Consider the following 14279-nt stretch of genomic DNA (forward strand, 5'->3'; position numbering starts at 1 on the left):
CACTTGCTAGGAAATGGACCGAAAAACCTGGTGTTAGATGGGGGAGTAAGCAAGACAATTACACACACACACACACACACACACACACACACACTCACTCACTCACTCTACAGGGGCATGTCATCTCCCTTCCCCGAAATCTGAGGACTCCATTAACTAGTTCTTTCATTCTCTGTGACAGCCAAAAAGTAAAAATGTGGGAGTTCAAAAAAAAAAAAAAAAAAAAAAGAGTTACAGCCTCCAAGCCGAAGTTGCATTATTTTTTCAAAGAACCATGATGTCATGGACTTACCTCACCTTTAGTGCAGCCAAGCGAATAATGTGTACTGAGCTTTCTATCATGTACCATTATAATTAGCTCTGTCAGGTCTTAGCCCTGCAACCCTCATGCAGATAATATGATAATATGTCTTCATAACCAAGTGACCTTACATGCACAATATTTCTCCCCTTATGAAGATTGCATGTCAATAAAGTAATTGAGTCTCAGAGGCTGCAGCGAGGGAAGATTTAGATGATTGGACGTGCAGAGCAGTGATGTATGACCATTATTATTCCTCTTGTCAGGGAGGCGCGTACAAGCGAGGATGGCCAGAAGATGACAGGGATGACGGGTTGCGTTTCATTAAAAAAAATATTGCTGTTAATCACCACTCTATTCTTTTCAAAGTCACTGAGGAAAGAAACTCTTTTTTCATTTGAGCTTGTGATGAACGTGCAAAATGGGAACACATCGTAGGGTTTGCAGCCTCAGTCCCTCCCAGACTGTCTTTCCTCCCTTGTGAAGAGGCTAAATTCAGATCTTAATGAATAGATGGGCAATGGGAGCTTGGATGGGGCCACCCGACTTCCCTGCTGTAGGGCTCCTTGGGTTTCCATCTGCAGAAGGAGTGCCTGCTGGGATGGAAGTGCACTTCCTCTCTTCTTGGCATTGAGGGAAGCATGCTCACGGGCTCTATAAAAAGAAAGCAAATGTGAGAGAACCAAATCGGAGACAACTATTTTTACTTGAATTAATTTGTTTGGACAGTTTTAACACTTGGAACACTTATATTTCCATACTTTATAAAAGCAAACATGCTGTTTCTCTAGCTGTAAATTTATCTTATGATATCATAACAGCTGGAAACTTGTAGCCTGGTAGGATTTTGTTTCATATTTAAACAGCTTGAGAAATATGTCGGAAACAAGGTATATTTTCCCCTATCTCTGTGTGTTTCCCTATCTCCTCTTGTTTTTGGCTATCCTAGGAGTGTTGGCAGTATCACTTGGAGGGTATCAAGGCTCCAAGATTTCTACTAGCTAGGCATTGTTAATTTCTGCTCCCTTGCAAACATCTTTCCTATAAATGCTGAGAACATGCTATAAATGCTAAGGAGGTTCTTCCAGCGATGTTGGAGAATCTTTCCAAGGGGAAAGAAAGCTAATAGCAAAAGCATCTTTTGTTGGCAAAGGGGCTTCTGAAGTCTTTAAATCTTCATTCATAAGTAATTGACTAAGATCTAACAGCCTTGAAGGAAAAGGAGCTGATGGTATCACTTTTTAGTCATAGTATTAGCCTTATGATTTATGGTGTAAAATTAGCCACTGCATCCTCTCATTACGGGCGCTGAGTGATTTCTCCAGGCCAGCAGGAGAGAATAGTATAGAAGTGAGAGCTGGGTTTGTGTGTCTCATTGAGCCCAGCCATTTCCTCCTAAAAATCCATGGTGAATGCTTTGGGGGAAGGGGATGTTATTTTTCCTTCATTTTCTCTACCCTGTAAAAGACAAGACCCAACATAAATAAATAACTTGAAGGAGCTTGAATGTTCAGAGGAAATGTTAACCCATGGATGACCCAAAGTGGCAGTACAGAATATAGTTTCAGATGGGGTCAGTAAGTGATTCCAGCCTCCTAATTGTCCCACAACACCCCCTCCTCCCATCTCCCCACAAATCCAAGGCCAAAGCCTTCTGATGTTTTTTCCATTGAATAGTATCTGGAGTAGAGATTATATTCATTTCCCAATTTGGACAGGTTTTCCCTAATGAATTCAAAACCCCCTAATAGATTTCAGGGGCACTAGGAAAACTGATGATTTCAAGCTCATACTCCCTGTTCATATGCTGACATTGAAATTTTACAAATGGATCTTCATCTCTTTAGTTCAAAGCTTTAGTTGCTTGTAAACAACAACAACCCTCCGTGGGAAAACAGATTAACCAGTTACCAGTTATCAATTATTTACATTTGGGTGAGAAAAAACAATAAATATTTTCTGAATATTGTAAGAAGAGCAACATAATAAGCAACATAATAACCAGGTGTCTTGGAGGGTAAATTTACAGGTGTAAGATGAGATAATATGGAATCATATATGTTTAAAAGACCTATAATTGTGAGCTTTATGCCATTAAGAAACACTTTTGTTGACGTTAAGAGTTTGCTTGAGCCCTACCAGAGCTTAATTCTCTCCTGTCTCCTCATCAGCCTTCTTTCTTGGATGACAGTAGTGTTAGGAGCATTGACTTCAGACAGTGTATGAATTCAAATCCCAGTTCTTCCACTTACTACCTCTGAGACTTAGAAGCGTGTTTAACCTTCTGTGGCTTAGTTTTCTCATTTTTTAAAAGGGAAAATAATAGTGCATTCCTTTAGGGTGGTTGTAAATGGAGCATTCTTAGTACATAGAAAAGCAATATAAATGTTATCTATTACTGTTACCATCCCCAGTTAATGACTGGTGATAGGTAGTTGAGAGTTATTCCTGGGCCAAAAATTCCCCAAAATGAAAAGAAAAAAAAATCTTAATCCTCATTTCCAGGACACTTGAATAAAATGAGAATCTCTTGACTCAAGGAAAATGACATTTAATCACTGGCTACGTAGTCCTCTTAACCCTCTCTGCTGCCTCCCCCTCTTGGGTCCCTTACCTTTGCCAAAGGAATCAAAGCCGGTCTCAAGGGTTTTTCTCTGATCCAGAAGTATCTTATTAATTTAATTATTATATGATAAACTTTATTTTGGGGGGAAATTTTTCATTATAGTTTTGGTCATGATGATGATAAAAAATAATAGATGCTAAATATATCAAATATGTTAGGAAATATTTCCTCTATGTAATTTCTTTTCATAAAACATGAGTCTAGGCTGATTGTTTTCAAACTTCCTCCCTCTTCCTCTCTATTTTAAGTCCAATATGTGTAAAAATACAGCTGAGCTATCCAAACTGCCATGGGAGTGGGTCTGGCTCCCTGCTTACATTTCTTCCTTTACCTTTTCTATCTCCCCCACAGACTTCCACAGAGCTCTGGGGCCACTGATGACAAAGAGAAAACATAAAGGGGGAAAGAGAAGATAATTCTAACAGGGTACAAATCCTCATCCCCTCCCTTCAACTTCCCTGTCTCCCGTGCCTTGCCCAGAACATTTGCACTAGAAGAAAACTGAGAAATTACCTGCCTTATGGTTTTCACTCTGAGCTATGTATGGGAAGCTATGCCAACATTCCAAAGAAATGTGGCAGCAGTTTAAGAGGGTCACACAGGTGACCCAGCAGGGGTGAGCTCCCAAGCCTTAGCTATCTCAATTCCATTTTTTTTTTAATTTTATATACTGGGGTCTAATGGAAAATATCATTTAATGAAATTTTTTATTGCTACTGTACCAATAACAAAAGGTTTTAAGATAGTGGTCTAGCTTGTCTTGTTCGTTGTAATGAGGGTAGGCTTGTCATTTGCCCATGGTTACTACTGGTCAGTCACAGACTGTATCCTTAAAATTGCTCTTTGGAATCTTAGCCATTTCCACTGTTGTGCCTTTGTGGGGGCTTCCAGGGGCTTAAGACCCTCCCTTCTCCTCCATGCCTTAGATGGTCTCCTGAGTGATTATAACACTAACACGTGGTTGCTGTGGCCGTTTAGCACCTATGTCTGCCACCACAGTACAGCTCTGACCATAGTCCCAGAGGCCCAGAAGGAAGAAACAAGATGAATGAGGTGCTAGGGGAATAGAAGTGGGAGGGAGGGACAGAAGTTGAGCCACATTAAACTCAAAAGTGCAGGTGAAGAATCCACTGTAATTTTGCCCTTGGCCTTCAGGGCCTTGGCCATCGAAGGAAGATTGAGATCTCCCAGCTCGATGGAGCTCTGACATGAGTGATCTGGCCATTCTATCAGTGGGGCCTGGACTCTTGCTAACAGGTATCATTGTTGATGGGCACCCCTGCCTGGAGCTGCCAGCACAGCAGCTTGGATCCCTTGTTCTTTATTTCCATCCTCTCTCCCTGTTTTCTGTCACTGTGTCATGTCAAATCATTGTCAGGTGGCAGACACTGCACCCCCAAGTACAAAGGTATCAGGTTTCAGGACACAGGCTGAAATGAATATAATAATGGGAGCCAGAACTAGGCACAGACCACTTATCAGGCAAGGAAACAGCTAATAAGTGTTGTTAGAGGTTTCCATGGGGGAGGCCCTGGAGTACATTTCCTGGACAGGCAGGTGTAGCACAGCCTGTCCCGGGGTCCAGTTACAGACAGGCTTGTGCGATTAGTATTGATGCCTGTCACTTTGTGGCTGCCAGGCTGTTGATTCTGTGAAAGACCAAAGGCTCTGGTTATCTGGTAATCAACACTGCTCTCAAGAACAGCGCTGGGGAAATTGGGGGAACAGAAATAGCCTTTCCTGAGGAGTGACCGAGGCAATGGATCATGTTGCTGGCTTGTGTTTTCCTTTGGCTCGACCCTGAGAGTACTCCAGCCTTTTCTTTACCTGCACCACCAGGTACCCTTCCTCATTTGTCATGGAGTCAAATTCTCACTTGCTTAGAGTGAGCCAGTCCACACTCCCTGTCCTGTGCTAAACACAGATGTAACTAGCATGGCTTGGGACACGATATAGGAAATAGAATGTTTTTTGCATACTGAGGCAGGAATTCAATTCCTTACCTGTGACAGACTATGAAATCCAAATGTATGGTTGATGCTTAAGTCTATTATTATCCCCACTCTACCTCACCTGGGCTAAACATATTTTAAGTTTCAAAACATAAAAATTAAAATTCTAAAGGATTAGTAACAGAAGAATAAAAAATGTAATTGATTTCCTTACATAATTTATTTTGTTGCTATTTGTTGCCTTCTCTGCCCATTTTCTCTTTCCTCATTCCAGAACTTTAATATCTTATTTCTTCAAAGCATCAGTGTCCTGATTATAGTGAACTTTGAACAGACAGATCCAACCTGGTCTCTCAAAAAGACTGAACTCCTGGGCTTTCTTATAGTTCTAAGCTCTCTCTCTCTTGACCCCTTCTCTTGGTTCCATTTTCTTCTTCTCTGTCTTTCTCTCCCCTCCTCTCCAACAAAAACTGGAAAAAGAAGAAGCATGATTGCTTTTTTTCTGTTTTATTTAAGGTACAATTAGTAAGTGAGGTTGCACACACAGACTCTTTCACAGAGTACATATCACCACTTTGTTAATCTATCAATCCATCCATCCATCGATCCATCCATCCAGTAAACTCTATTGAACATTCCTCATCAGTCAGACTGGCTAGATATTGAGGAAATAGCAGTGAATAAGATGATATCTCATCTTCAAAGAGCATTCCAGTAGAAGAAAGAGACAACTAATATTGGGTGCTAAGTGATATGTGAAAAGTGATATAGATGAATGTAGTGTGTGTGTGTGTGTGTGTGTGTGTGTGTGTGTGTGTGTGTATGTGTGTGTATAAATGTGCATACACAAATGCATGCCCGTGCCAACATGTACACACACACACGCACACACACACACACACAAGCACAACTGCCACCCACCTTGAAGTATCTGCTTGACTTTTGGGTTTTCCATTCATTTATGGATTAATTAGCAAATCTTTATTACCTGCTAATAGCCAGGCATTGTTTTAAACTTGGGTGTATAAAGCAAAATAAGACATTAACACTTTTTGTTCTTAATCTTTTCATGGAAAGCAATGGGATGGAATAGGCCCACCCAGATTTTTTGCCCATGGACTGGCCCACTCTCTAGTCCTCCATTTAATTTTATAGGTGAATTAAGAATCATTTATGTTATACATTTGTTCCCAGTTTCTCAAGGAAAGGAGGGTATCATCAAATAGTCACTTGCAAAGGAATTTAGACACTATCTGGCTAGGGGCCCTCTTTCTGCAAGTGAGAACACTGAGATTCTGGTGGAGTTGAGGTGATTTCTCTAGGTCACATGGGAAGGCAGTGGAAGAACTACCTTGTAATGGCCTTTGGTCAGACTAAGAAAAATTTTCCCAAGTGTAATCTCCAGTCAGCCTGTTCCTAGGCCGGTCTCTTTTTTATGAGGTCATGGAAGCTGCACGAATTCACTCATGCCACTAGGCGATGACTCAGTGAGCTGAGGACATTGTGTGACACTTCTCAGAGCAAAAGGGATGGACTACCTGCAGAGAAGGGGCTAACAGACAACCCAAGACTCTGAGTCAGGAACAGTTAAATAGGTCAAGCACTTTACCTTCCTGCTTTTCAGAAAGGCTCCAACAAGAGAAAAATTCAGGGAGATTTAATGCCCAGGCCAGAAGCTGATTACATTTTCATTGTCACGCTTCCTTCTGTTGGGAGGCTCTGCAATGTTGCCTCAGCTTATCTTGTCTTTGGTGACTACTCTTCACACAAATTATCAGAGTGCTGTCTCCCCAGAGGGGTTGGTCCTTGGGGCATCAGTTCATCAGGGCATACCAGTTCTCAGAAGCTGTTAATCCAGAAGCAGAATTTCGAAATGAAATTTTCTCTCCTAGCTCCTTCTTAACGCTCACCTTTCTGGCAAAAGCAATGGCGAAAAACAAGACTGACCTGGTAGTGAAAGGAAAGAGTATACTCCAGAGGGCTTGTTAAGCCCTGAGAGAAACTGGGTAGAGTAGGCAAATGCTTTGACTCCTGGGATGTTGCTCATTGCCCTAGTTTTTACTTTAATCCCATCTGTGGCCTCAGAAATAAGAGAAAGTAATACGCCTTGGTTATGCCAAAACATCCTATCAGTTCTGTACGCCGAGAAGAGCCTTGGATGTGTTGAGTCCCTACTTCTGTGGTTTCATACCACCTTGCAGTGTCTCTGATATTCTCACTTGGGAAGCAAGCGGGCTGTTGGGCGCAGTCCTAGAAGTCGTAAAATGGAGGCTAGTTTACATTTCCCGTAGCTGCTCAAGGACACAGAGGGAGAACGTTAATTAATACTGTGTTTAAGTGAAAAATAAGCTTGTGAAGTGGAGGCTCCATCGCTGTCAGGCTGTGAAGGGTGTGTGCTAGAAAAGTGAAGCCAGCTGTGTGGCCCCACCGATGACTCAGATCCCTGGGAGTTCGGAGAAGTGCAGGCAGTGCCACTGCAGGGCTGACACTTAACTCTGCTACTTCACCCTCTGTGTGTGTGTCCACATACCACCCGAGTGTACTAAGGTGGGGCAAGCGCTGTCCTTCCATTTTTGCTTCTTGCAATGCAAGCTGCTGAGTGCCAAGGACAAGACGCTGGCTTAGGAGTGGGCACCTGTGGCCATGCAGAGAAGAGTATGTGTTCAGGGAAGGAAAATATCCCTCCTGTGCTCTTTGCGCCCAGACAGACACTCACAGTTTCCAGGAATAAACAGGGACATGTCTAAACCTGTCTTGGATATTTACTCACTTTATCTTTGGCCATGGAATGTTGACAAATATTCAATATGGTTGAATGACCTTCTGTAGGTCAGAGCAGGCTCCATTCTGATTGAGTTTAGGAAACTCATAAATCTGGCCAAGCCTTCGATTTGTCAGGCGAATGGTGCTTTGTTAGCAGAGACTATAGCCAGAACCAGAGCCCATGTGGACCCGTGTTCTCTTTCTTTATGCATTCCTGAGCTGCCAGGTCCCCCTTCCCACCCCACCCAGGCCCGCAGTCCTCAAACTGGTGTCCCCTGGTTTGTGAACACATTTTCTCCTCTTTGTGGACAGAGCATTTGGGTCAAGGCCTGTAGGTAGTAGCAATGATGCAGACCCAGTGGTGTTTTAATCCTAGCCGTGGGCTCATTGCCTTGAACTTTCGCAATCAAAATAAAATAAGTAAATAAAACAGGACGAGTGAGAACAGCTGAAAGTGCTAGAAGGGATCTCAGTTTTAAATGTTGGACTGTGGGACTGGCCCAGGCTCAGCCTGTTGCATTCTTTTGCTCTAACAGCTTAGCAGACCCGATAACAAAGGATCCTTTTGCAGCTGTTTTTCTCTAAGTTGTAGAATTTTAGAGCAACAAAGGAAATTGGAGATTATCTTTACAGATGAGGAAGTTGATGTCCCAAGAAATTAAGTGATTTCTCCAAGGTTAAAGAGATACTGGTTGCCAGAGCCGAGATAAAAGTAAAGCTTCTTCTTCTGACAACTTCGCTGTTGTTGTTTTCTCTTTCTGGTGGGTTTCACCCCATCTCACCTCCCAACCCGCCCCTGCACGATATGTTTATTGCTAGTCTGCTGTGCTCAGAGTTCTGGGGAGGTTTCTCTGGGTCCAGGAGTCTGAGTAAAATCATGACCCAGGAACTCAAGTGATGTACACCTGGTGAGGGAAACAGACATGCCAACAGGTATGCAGACATACCTGTTTTGTCACGCAGACAAAAAGATGAGAAGATAGCACACAGAATCTGGTGGCATTAGCACCAAGCCTCTGTGTGACAGAAAGTGTGAGAGTAGAGGAAGCAGTGTAAACCTTTTGAGAAGGAGCCACAGGAAAAGCAGAATGGGTGCATTACCTCCCATCCTTACTTTAGGATGCTTGTTTGATGGAATTTCTACTAGGCCAGACATCCGGACTGAGTCCCACTCCTACCACCAAAGTGAAGAAAGATGATTATTGCTGGTACTTATTCTAGAACAACCCTCCACTAAGGGCTTTACCTGCTTACTTTATTTTATCCTCATTACAACCCTAAGGTGGGTTCCATCACTGAGTTTTACATGAGGAAACTGAAGATCAAGGAAGTCAAGTGATTTGTCCAAAGTCACCCAACTAGTCAGAGGCAGTGATCTCTTCCTAATGGGGTTTCACTTTCTGTTAGTGCAAAACACTGATGTCCTTGTGATCATCTGTTTCCAAAGACATGATCAAAATGTACAACCACAGTGTACTTAGGCCTGGAGCTACTCTGTGTTGCCTGCATGTTTTGATCCAAGAATTTCCTTTCTTGAATAAGAATGGACACTTAGTGGGGCAGGGCCAGGTTGGGGCTTTCAAAGCAGTGCCACACCAAATGGGGCCCTAGAAGGCTTAGAGGACCTTTGTCAGAGGCTCTTTGCTCATTTTATGGTTGGTTGAGCTTTATGAGCCCAAAGAATCCGTTATTTGTTTTATTTATTGCAGACCTAATGCACTAGGCTTCGTTTTTTTCTTCAAACTTACAATGCTTATTGCATAACAGAATTATTTTTCATTTTTCTTTTCTTTCAGAGCCTTGGAATCCTGTTAGGAAATTTCTAGTACAAGCATTTGGGGGAGATACCAGTACTCAGGTTGGGCATCTGGGAGAGATAGACAAGCTCTTATTACAGCATGGAGGATGGGGAGATTACCTGGGCAAGTATCATTTCAGGTTGTGGCAGAAAGAGATTAGCTCCAATTTATCGCCGCTCACATTTTCCTCTTTTCCCCCAGTTTTCTGAGTGTCATGGAAATGATATTTGTGAATCCCAGGGGCCTCTCACAGTGGTGTCAGTTTAGAGATCTTCCCAGATACATCTAAATGTGGACATAAAATGTAATGGGAAGAAATTGAAAAAATATCTGTTTCTTGATTCTTTATTACTGTGGAGTTAAGAAAGCTATTTCTCATGCTGTTTCACAAATTTGAATCCAAATGCATATGTTAATTTGTATTCAGATGGCTTTTGGATGATTCAAACATGAAGATATTTTTTAATAAAGTTTGTCAATTTCCTGGCAATTTATAGATATATATTCAGACAATGTATATGTGCACATTTGCCATATGTACATATACTGTATTGTCATCATTGAGCCCAACTGAACTATGATGGAAAGTTAAAAAGCAATAAATACAAAATGAATACTTTGTGTTGAACTCAGCTTTTGATTTTAACAATATAAAGATGAGTGACATTAATTTTTGGCTGCTTACTCCATTAATATTTTGCCAAAATTAAATTTGAGCGTGACAAAAACAAACATACAGATTTTTCTCCCGGTCTAATACCATCTCTGTGACACAAAAACAAACAGGTAGATTTCAGGCTGTAGAAGAAATTGCTGCAAACCCCAAAGAGAACGTTTTCAATTTCATGGAAAATTTTGTGAGGCAGGGATGCTCAAAGAGAGCTGTGTGTGATATTTAAATGTGTGACATTAGCTTATTTCCTAATATTCCTAGTGATTTTACTAATTGGGCACAATTACATAGATTTGCCTGGGCTGTGGTTGACTGGGTTTGGGGTGCATCATTGTTCATGCATAATCTGTGCTTCTAATTCAGAAACACTCTTCTTCCTTTGCACTACTTCATTCTTAGCAGAGAAAGGGTCCAGATGAAAGATGTGTCCTAAGCCAATGAAAAAGAAAGATACAGCCTCTAAAGTTTAGGAGGAATTCAGTGAGCTCCCTTATCTCATTCAAGTGGGTGTAAATCACAGGACTAACCCCTGAGCAACCTCTAGAGTAGAGACTCTTCTCACCTGAAAGACAGGAGGGTTAGATCTTTTTTTTTTTTTTTAAGATTTACTTATTTTTGAGAGAGAGAATACAAGTGGGTAAGGGGCAGAGAGAGAGGGGGACATAAATAGGCAGGAACCATCCCCCATCCCCGGCACCCAAAACCCATGCGGTGCAGGGCTGGAACCCAGGAGCCATGAGATCATGACTTTAGCCGAAGCTGGACACTCCACAGGTGTCCCAAAGACAGGAGTGTTAGAACTGCTCACTCAGTGGTCCTCACTGCGAATGCAGGCTCTCTAAGTGCCATGGCCTTCCTCAGCACACCTGAGAAGGGCCTGCAGCAATGACAGTAGCAATGACATCCCGCTGTGGTCGGTGCAGGAGTGTGGGTGGAGGAGGGTCTTTTGGGACTCTCCCCAAGTGCAAGTTTCCCCTCCGTCCAAAAGTAGAGCATTCCTATGAAGGCTTTTGTAAGCTAAAATAGCGTAAACCAAACAATCAGTCACCATTAATTTATATGGAAATTTTTGAGCATTCCCAGGCCCAAAAAGTAACTGTTTGGGGTTTTTCTGGTGTCTTAGGATATATCTAGCTAACAGATGCACAAAATAAATTGAAACGAAGCACAGATGCGTACAACACGATTCAGAGCTATGGCAGCTTAATGCTGGGATGCAGAGTCTGGCTCCCCAGGAAGGAGTTTGGTGGTGCAGCTCTCACTACTCAGGGTGCACCTGCCTATATAAGGGCTTGCTTCAAAACGCCCAACACTATTGTCACTTTTCACCTTTTTTCATAAAAACAAAAATCCTCTTTAGTTGGTGAAAACAGTAACTAATTCATATAGGTCTTTTGTAGAGCAAAGTGGTTTGAACTTTTGAAAAAGCAGGAGACACCTGCATCATGTTAGTTAAAACTCTCAGAGGCTGAAGAACAGTGAGCATCACACTGAATATGGCCAAAAGGTGCAGAAGAATTAACTCCTTGGGGAGGTCTTTAAAAATCTTGCCCACTGCCCACCAGAATTTCCAATTTCTCAGGGTCTGAAGAAAGGCATATGAATTTACCTCAATACTGGGAACTACTTATTAGCTGCAGTCCTCAAGCTCAAGTAATTGACTCTCTAAATAGATAACTAAAGCTCTAAATGCTTAAAGAATCCAGTATATTTTATGAGCCAATAATACCAAAGCTGTGATAGGCCATACCTGTGCATACTGCAGAGGGAGAGAGAGCAGGTTAGTCCAGTAAGGCCTCTTGGAAAAGCTGGAACTTGGGCAAAGCTTACTGGCTGTATAGAATTTAGATGGTGTTACCTAATATTGAATGGTGGGAGGGGGGGATCCTATCGTTTGTGGACAAATTGACTAAGCAACAATGCATATCTCTTCAAATCCTGAATAAATCATCTTCTCTAGTCATGGTTCAGGATGAGTAACAAATTGAAGGTGTTCCCTCTCACCTAAAAGTGGCCCCCATTTCTCCACTACCCTATCTAGACACAAAACGTAGTCAGCAATCTCGTACTTTTGCTAAGCCACTGTCTTTGAGTGGCTTTATTACTGATCTTGGATGAGGCAGTTAACTTCATTTAGTCTTATTTCCTTCATTTATACAATGGGAGGGTAGTGGTGGATGATTTCAGATCCTTTTTAGTGCTAACATTCCATCTGACCCAGTTAAACACTTCTCATTATTACACGACTGGAAATAGGCCAGGTCAAATGATGTCCCTTCAAGCATAACCATCAGATACAGCCGTATGCTGTAAAGATGGATATTATACTGTTCAACTTATCATCATTAGTTCCCTAGTCTTAGAATGGAATGTACCGTAGTTCATATCTGTCATAGTTAGTATTTGGAAGTCTCAAAGCCTGTGAGATTATTCACATATTTATTCCTGTGTACTGCATATGCCATCCAACGTCTCCCCTTCATCATGTGTCTATGACAATATATTGAACAGAAAATCTCCATCAGCTGACTCTGACAGAAGTGTATTATTTACAGCGGTGTCAAAATGTGCTGCTTATAATTGACTGGGCTCATAATAAGCCAACCTAGAATCTTTTCTTCTCATATTCCTTCTCACTGGTAAATCCTCCACTTGTGTTGCTTCCCTCAACAACTTCTTCATTATTTACAGAGAAGAGAACATACCCCAGATGGTGCATGAGTTATGTTATAGGGTGACTCTTTCATCTTGGGATGGTCTCTCTCTTTCTCTGTCTCTGACTTAAGATTTTGCTTATGGCAATTAAGGGTAAGGGAAATCAGGTCACTTGGAATCCACTTCTCAACAGAATGCACTTCTCAATTTCTCCCAACTTTGGGAAACAATGTGGAATAACAATTAATAGTTACATGGCCAGGTTGTTTTTAGTCCTCATTTTACTGCTTATGGTCTATGAGACCTTGAGAAAATTATTGAACTTCTGAATATCACAGTTCTGTCATCTATAAAATGGGGATACCCATAATATATAATTCATAAGAGTGTTGGGACTATTTATCAGATAATGCACATAAGGAGCTAAATCCAGAGTAAAAACAACAACAACAAACACAGAAACAAACATAAAGCTGTATCTTTCATGCATTAACCATACACCAATAGAGAGCTTCTCAATCTTCCTGTCACAGAAAGGCTTCAGAATGTAATGGTTTCAGAAGCAGAGTTGCCTGCTTCTCTAGGTCTATCCAGCTTGACATGGGTCTGCACTGTTGTGTGTCCCACTCTCCCCCCGCTATGTACTCCTCCCTTCTTCACTTTCCAAGACTTTTGATGTTGACATACACATGCCATGCCTTGTCTTGCCTAACCTCAAGTAGGTTTTCTGTTTTTATTTTGTGGTCAAAATGATCGCATATAATAGGACTTATTCATTGCCTCCCCTAGATTCTAAGCTGCAAAGCCAGAGTTGATCCAGGAATCATACATCTTGGTATTTACCCAAAGGAGCTGAAAACTTATATCAACACAAAAACCCCTATACAGGTGTTTACAAGCAGCTTTATTCATAATTGCTAAAACTTGAATGCAACAAACATGTGTCTCAATAGGCAAATGGAGATTTTAAAAGAACATATAAACTATGGTACATCTAGACAATGGAGTCTTATTCAAGGCTAAAAGGAAATGAGCTATCAAGCCATGAGAAGACATGGAGGAAACTTAAATGCATATTACTAAGTGAAAGAAGCCAATCTGAGAAGGCAACATATTATATGATTCCAACTATATGACACTTTGGAAAAGAAAAAAACTATGGAGACAGTAACAAAGATCAGTGGTTGCCAAGGATTGGGGAGCTGGGGGAGGGATTTGTAGGTGGAGTACAGAGGAATTTTAGGGCACTGAAAATGCTCCGTATAGAACTATGATGATGGAGGCTTATCATTACACATTTGTCCAAACCCATGGAATATACAACACCAAGAGTGAACCCTAAGGTCAACTATGGACTTTGGGTGATAATGGTGTGTTGACACAGGTTCATCTATTGTAATAAACATATCATTCTGGTGAGGGATGTTGATAATGGGGTAGGCTATGCACGTTTGAGGGCAGGGAATATACAGGAAATCTCATTCCTTCCCCTCAATTTTGGAGTAAACCT

At 41.6% G+C, this 14279-nt stretch overlaps 1 protein-coding gene across 11 annotated transcripts in view; it reads left to right on the forward strand.

The window, feature by feature from the left end:
* Nucleotides 1-14279, forward strand: part of LRMDA (leucine rich melanocyte differentiation associated) — a 1041237-nt gene that overhangs the window by 925779 nt on the left and 101179 nt on the right. The window contains exon 8 of one of the 11 annotated variants that reach the window (XM_045041004.1): nucleotides 9439-9586. The exons of 9 other annotated variants lie outside the window; for them this stretch is intronic. In XM_045041004.1, the coding sequence (XP_044896939.1) occupies nucleotides 9439-9468 (30 nt within the window). In that variant the 3' untranslated portion in view covers nucleotides 9469-9586. Of the gene's footprint in view, nucleotides 1-9438; nucleotides 13844-14279 lie in introns of those variants that run through there. One more of the 11 variants, XM_045041003.1, reaches the window with a different exon arrangement.

Source organism: Felis catus, chromosome D2 (genome assembly GCF_018350175.1).
Source record: "Felis catus isolate Fca126 chromosome D2, F.catus_Fca126_mat1.0, whole genome shotgun sequence".
NCBI lineage: Eukaryota > Metazoa > Chordata > Mammalia > Carnivora > Felidae > Felis > Felis catus.